This window comes from Octopus bimaculoides, chromosome 25 (assembly GCF_046866305.1).
Source record: "Octopus bimaculoides isolate indiv1 chromosome 25, ASM4686630v1, whole genome shotgun sequence".
In the NCBI taxonomy this organism is placed as follows: domain Eukaryota; kingdom Metazoa; phylum Mollusca; class Cephalopoda; order Octopoda; family Octopodidae; genus Octopus; species Octopus bimaculoides.
Window position 1 is genome coordinate 15150683 of NC_142952.1, and position 7500 is coordinate 15158182.

General features: G+C 36.5%; 1 protein-coding gene across 1 annotated transcript in view; it reads left to right on the forward strand.

Annotated features, from left to right (window-relative positions):
* The window catches only part of LOC106882227 (uncharacterized), a 21745-nt gene that overhangs the window by 11200 nt on the left and 3045 nt on the right, over nucleotides 1–7500 (forward strand). The window contains exon 2 of the mRNA XM_014932825.3: nucleotides 6433–6751. Coding sequence (XP_014788311.1) covers nucleotides 6433–6751 — 319 coding nt within the window. The remainder of the gene's footprint in view (nucleotides 1–6432; nucleotides 6752–7500) is intronic.

Genomic DNA, 7500 nt, shown 5'->3' on the forward strand with positions numbered 1-7500 from the left:
AGCCCTACAACGAGAGTTCAATGTCATAAAATGTCATTGTCACTGTTCATTTTTTTTATCATTTCTCACAATTTATTTCATGTTAGTTGAGGTAAGGTCAGTTTACATATATCTGAATATTGAAGGTTTAATTATCTTTTAAAGTTAGTTACTTCCCTTACCACTACCGACTCAATATATTTGTCAGAAGAAATTCTATCCTTACAGTTGCTGTAATTGTTTTTTTCAGTTCTCCTCTCTTCCTCTCCCAATCAGTCTGACTGAGCAGAATTATGAAAGGCATTGGAGTTATAGGCCACTATACATCCAGTTAGGGGAGGCGCAATGGCCCAGTGGTTAGGGCAGCGGACTCGCGGTCATAGGATTGTGGTTTCGATTCCCGGATCGGGCGTTGTGAGTGTTTATTGAGGGAAAACACCTAAAGCTCCTCGAGGCTCCGGCAGGGGATGGTGGCGAACCCTGCTGTACTCTTTCACCACAACTTTCTCTCACTCTTTCTTCCTGTTTGTGTTGTGCCTGTAATTCAAAGGGTCAGCCTTGTCACTCTGTGTCACGCTGAATATCCCCGAGAACTACGTTAAGGGTACACGTGTCTGTGGAGTGCTCAGCCACTTGCACGTTAATTTCACGAGCAGGCTGTTCCGTTGATCTGATCAACTGGAACACTCGACGTCATAAGCGACGGTGTGCCAACACACAAACACAACACACACACATCCCGTTAGAAATAGCAGTCAAAATTTCTTCAAAATCACACCCTACCATCTTAAATAAGGATATTTTAGAATGTAGGTTCTGATATCAAGTAAAACAAAGTGGTTACGGGGAGGGGGGACTCCTTTGATCATAAGTCTATTCCACCAGAGTTGGTCTTAGGGTTAAACAACAGCACATGTAACATATAGATAATATTTTGCAATATAATTTATATAATTATTCTAGCTTCAGTTAATTTTGAAATATTTTCTTCATTAAACTTTCTCAATAACAGAAAGGAATACATTTTTGTTTGTTATTCTATTTCTAGAAATTATATTCATTGTTGGCTGGGATGACAATTGTTCAGGTGGCTATTTGACAGGTGATTCTACATCACAAAAATTAATTGCCACCTTCATTACAGTCTACGTGATAATTAAATTTTCTTTTTTTTTTGCTATCAAATTGCTGTCGCTTTATTGCAAAATCAACTGTTTTCATTATCATCATCATCATCATTATCATTATCATCGTCATCATCATCATCATCATCATCATCATCATCATCATTATCATCATCATCATTATCATCATCATCATTTAACATTTATTCCCCATGCTGACATGGATTTAGACAGCTTTGACAAGAACTGGCAAGGCCAAGGGCTGCACCAGGTTCTATAGTCTGTTTTAGCTTGATTTCTACGGCTGGATGCCCTTCCTAATGCCAAACACTTTACAGAATGTACTGAGTGCTTTTAATGTGGCACCAGCACCAATGCTTTTTACATGGCATTTTGCTTTAGGATCTCAATTGTGTTGTGGTGGATGGGTCTTCTCAAGTACAGCAATGCACCATGTATCTCAGTCCTCTACCACCTTTATAAACTTCAGTGTTTTGAGACTGGCTTTCAACAATCATTAATACAATAAAATTGTTTTTTGTCAAAGGAAAGACATGCATTATATAAAGAGATTTCTCTGAGGGATCTTACCTGCAGACAGCTTGGTCTTAAACCACATAATATGATAATCACGATTGGTCAATTGCTTTATCAGGTTCATCACATTTTTATAACAATACTGCTGATTGGCTAAACATAATTTCAATAAAATTTGGAAAGCAAGAAATTATTTTTAAAAATCCTTTTTTTTTTTTTTCCTTTTTACAAATTAATCTGCAACATTTATTGATGAAGACATTTTGTTTTGAAATATTTAAAATGTTTCACAAACTATTGGGTGCGATTTGAGTTGTCCCTGACATTGTTGCATGAAAACCTGAAAATGAGCATAAGTTTAACACATGCCCTACTACTTATTATGATCACCCCTATGTTTTATCAGACCTTGTATATCTAGGATTACACTATGAAATGTGTAATTTTAAGATGGCAGGGTGTAATCTGTGAGCATTTTGGCTGCTATATCTAGCATGTACACCAACTAAATAGAGACTCTCTTATTGACCATTGTTACTGCAATCTGACCAACACAGTAACTACATAAGTTGCTATCTGAATGGTCAGTCCATTACTCTAAACTTTCTGCTAGTTTTTAATGGTCATTCTAATGAAATGATTATGAAGGAACCTCTTCAATATCACTTAACTGTCTAGAAACAGCAACAAAATCTCTCTCATATCATTACTACAATCATCATTATCATCATCTTTACTATCATCATCATGTTTTGCTTGTTTCAGTCATTTGACTGTGGCCATGCTGGGACACTGCTTTGAGCATAAATCATCATCAACATTTTACATCTGTTTCTCATACTGGAATAGGTTGGATGGATTGACAGCGACTGGCAAGACCAGGGACCACACCGGGTTCCATAGTCTATTTTGGCTTTGTCTCTACAGCTGATGTCCTTACTAATGACAACCACTTTAGAGAGTGTACTGGGTACTTTTTATGTGGCACCAGCACCCACACCAATGTTTTTTACATGGGACCTTGGTTTTAAGATCTCAGTTCTGTTGTGGTGGGCAGGTCTTCTTGAGTACAGCAATGCACCACATATCTCAGTTCTCTGTCATCTCTTTTGCAAAGCACAGCCTTTTGAGATTGACCTTCAAGTACTTTGTCCTATATCTTCCTGGGTCTCCCTCCTCCACAATTTCCTTCCACCAATCTTATAAAAAGGAGGACAAATTGGATAAAATCACAAAGTACATTTAATTTATTACCAAATATGATTAAACAGATGATTTCTATTGGAAGTGTATAAATATGCACTTTGAAGTTCTTCTGAGTGTGTTTCCAACCATTTCCATTTTAATCTATAAACAATACTGATTGCATTTGTATTCTTCTGATAGAAAATATCGAAGATTTCATACATTTTGAAATTGCTGTAAATTCACAATAAAATTATTCAAATTATATTTATATATCAAAGAGCATAAAATAAAAGTAAATTTATTTTTACACTATGTACCCCACCCCCAGCAAACAGAAGTAAAAAAAAAACAAGATGGTCACAGCTGCAATGCATTTGATCATAGATTGGGTTGTCGAGTGTTGACCCAAGGCTAAACAACAACACAGCCTAACCAGAATGTCTATGAGTTATGGCACCCAATGTTGCACAAATGCTTAATGCATGTATACATACATACATTGTTGTTGTTGTTGTTGGCACTCCGTCGCTTACGACGTCGAGGGTTCCAGTTGATCCGATCAACGGAACAGCCTGTTCGTGAAATTAACGTGCAAGTGGCTGAGCACTCCACAGACACGTGTACCCTTAACGTAGTTCTCAGGGATATTCAGTGTGACACAGTGTTACAAGGCTGACCCTTTGAATTACAAGCACAACAGAAGAAAGAGTGAGAGAAAGTTGTGGTGGAAGAGTACAGCACGGTTCGCCACCATCCTCTGCCGGACCCTCGTGGAGCTTTAGGTGTTTTCGCTCAATAAACACTCACAATGCCCGGTCTGGGAATCGAAACCGCGAGCCCGCTGCCCTAACCACTGAGCCATTGCACCTCCACTCATACATACATACATACATACATTTTCAGCTTCATACCTATTATTATTGGAGCCACAGGATACATGCCAACCCAACAGGGGCAAAGTATGGCTGAACTTGGGATCTTGGGGAGAGAATGTAAATCCTTAATTTATCTGCTACAAATGATCTTATTTGGGACTATAAAATTCTGCAAGACATTCTTAAGATTTAAAGTATGATGGTTAAAACAAGATACTTTCCTTCAAAGCCTTGCTACCAAGTAGGTGGCCAGTCAAAGTTTACCCTAAATTAATAAGAGAAAAAGAAGAACATGCATGCATACATACATACATTCATACATACATACATACATGGGGATCTTGGGGCGAGAATGCAAATCCTTAATTTATATGCTCCAAATGAACACAGTACCTAGTTATTACTGAAGATTTCTAATAATACAAGAACATGTTCAGAGTTGTCTCCCATGCATGTAATGTTAAGACTTACCCCACAATCTATAGACCACATTCTATGATATTTTTAGTTTGTCTCCCTTACATTTTTGACAAGAATTAGCTATTATGGGCAGTGATTCTTTCTTATAATCAACAGTGTAATTCAAATTAGCTCTTACTTCCATTAGCATACACCTTAGAATAATATATATGCATATGTGTGTGTCTATGTGTATGTGCACATACACACAGACACACACACAACACACGCACACATATATCTACAAGTGGCCATGCTGTGGTTGTATATGTGTGTATGTATATTTATCTTTGTTCTTATATACTCACATTTATGTATATGTGTGTGTATAAAAAATGTTCATACTAATTCACATTTTATGGTTTATACATTGAATTCAGTTTTTATTCTTCTAAGGTATGTATTTGTGTGTGTGTATGTGTGTGTGAGCGTGTAATAAAAATCTTATTTTAATAACACCTCATAACGTATTACTAAAATTGCTTTATCATTGTGAAAATCAATATTTATCTTACCTGTACACATAATTATAAGGTACTTAACAAAGCTATTTCATTAGTTATAAACTAGCAAGAATTTGAGTTTCCTAATCCAAATATGCAACAGGATCAATGCCCTGCTTCATTTATCACTAGTAATCACACACACACACACACACACACACACACACACACACACACACACACACGCACACACATACTCTCTCTCATGCTCAGCAGCTATCTCATCTATTTATCCCCACTCAAACGTGGATGTTCCGTTAGAACGAACTATACTGCAGTAGTTACTTTGAGAGAAAGTCTCATATTGGCTTTTTGGTGCAAAAAAATAACGCCAATATGAAAGGTTTTCTCATGGTATCTACCACAGTATAGGTTGTTCTAGTAGAACATTCATGTTTAAGTAGGGATAAATATTACCTCTCAGTATTAATGCTGCCTCTGTTGTTAATAAGTATTTTTTAACAAGCTCACTGTGACACTACTTGTGATACCTACCCCTGTTCTGGCACAGCTTTTCTATATATCACTGGCAGGGAGACGAGTCACTATCTCTAGCAATCAAGTGTTCAACATTGACAAGACCAAGGAAGGTCGAAATCACATGATTTGGTGGTCTCAGCGCTGGAGGTGGCGAGGGTTTATCTCCCCACTAGTTATATAACAAAAGTGTAATTTGCACCAAGAAGCCAATATGAGAGTATCTCTCATGGAATCTACCACAGTGTAGTTTGTTCTGACAGAACATCCAGGTTTAATTGGGGATAAATATCACCTCTCAGTATTAAAACTGCCTCTGTCACTAATGAATATCTATCTTATATAGTTTCAGCCTCTTCTGCACCAGATCCCTTATCCTCTTCCTGTACTCACTCCAAACAACCATTTTCCTCTCTATAACAATCATATTTCGTCTTTATATAGAATTTAGCTTCCCCACTTTAGCTAAACTTTATGGAATCTGATGTTCACTTTCAGAAGTCTCTTTCGATTATTACCATATTTAAAACAAAAATAATAAATCTGTAACTCTCTCTCTGATAATTATTTCCAAGATAATGTTTTGAGGTTTATATATATATATTCAGTTTGTAGGCCAGCGTTTAACTGGTGACTGTAGACCACTTTTCCAGGTAATGTTCCAGTTAGGCCCTTTTGCATCCCAAAAAACAGTTATCATCACTTTTTCAGAAGAAAGTAGTAGAGTCATGAATTTCCATTTTTTGTTGACAATTTGGGTTATGGCAAACCATCTGACCTTTGCCACCATGGGAAACAGGCATAAAATGATAATGATGACTGTGATATGAAAACATATATGTGTGAGTTGTGTACTAACATTCACTATTATTATTATTATTATATATTAAGTTATTTATTTATATATATATATTTATACAATTGCAGCAAGGAAGATGTTTGTAAGCCATTTAAGAACACTCAAAAAGCCGTTAGATTTACTTCAACATTTTTGTGTGTTCTTAAATAGCTTACAAACATCTTCAACACTCCAATTGTTTTTGTTTCAACACATGATCTCAGATCAAGTCACTTGCTATGCAAGTACATCTCTGTGATATATATGTATATATATATATATATACACACTGTAAGGTATGTAATATAATTTTTTTGTATGTAATATAATTTTAATCTTTGGATTTTTTTTAATATGCTAGACCACTGGTTTTAATTGATTAATATCAATTTCTACCCTCATTAATAAATATACACACTGTATGTAAATGTTATATTTCTTTATTTGAACAGTTATTTTCCATACTTGAAAGAAATCTCCCTGAATGCCTGTTGGCAAATAACAGCAGATGGAGTACTGAGGTTCCTGGAGATATTGCCCGAGTTGGAATCAGTCAAGTTCAAGATCAACTCTGGTCTTTCGTTGAATGATGTACGTAGTGAGAGAGCAATGAGCGAAGGAGCTAGAATTATTCAGAGTGTGGCTGATTCAGAATTTTCGAGTCTTGTCACTGTTTTGTGTCTACATTTTGTACCAATTGAAATGGAAGAATTGTGGGATTTGGTGAAGAAATTTCAGAACTTGAAGAAACTTTGTATCAGCAATTGTGAGGTATGAGAAACATTCTTTTATTATTTTCTGTTTCCGGGCAGTGAATCGTTAAAAGTCACATTTGCATACACACACATACGCATGCCCACACACATGTATGCACACATATGATATACATGTATATACGATGTTCTAAAAATATGTTCACTGTGACTACACTCTTGGAGTGGTTGGCGTTAGGAAGGGCATCCAGCTGTAGAAACTCTGCCAAATCAGATTGGAGCCTGGTGTAGCCACCTGGTCCACCAGTCCTCAGTCAAATCATCCAACTCATGCTAGCATGGAAAGCAGACGTTAGACGATGATGATGAAAGATGATGATGATGTGAAATATTGTAGAGAAACTGTTGGACAGGAACTTAAACATACGTGGGGCACAGTTCCAGGACAGATACACCATCCCTTGAATCTATTTCCTCAAATAGCTAAAACCTCTAAAATATCATGAACAAATGAAGGAAGACTCTATACAGTCACTTGAGTTGCTAAAATTAGTAGCCAAATGTGTCTAATATCATGCCCAAGGGGAAATATTGCCTCACTTGAAAACAGGTAAGAATTAGCAACAGGTTCTGGTTGCAGAAAATTAGCTTCGATGAATTCTGTCTGACCCATAGAAGCATGGAAAAAAGGTTCCCCAACATGACTGCTGTCTAAGACTGAAACAGGTAAAAGACAAAAGATAGAAGACGTGTATATGTGTGTGTGTCATGTGCATTTAGTGCAATAAAAAAAAAGTAAAAAACTCT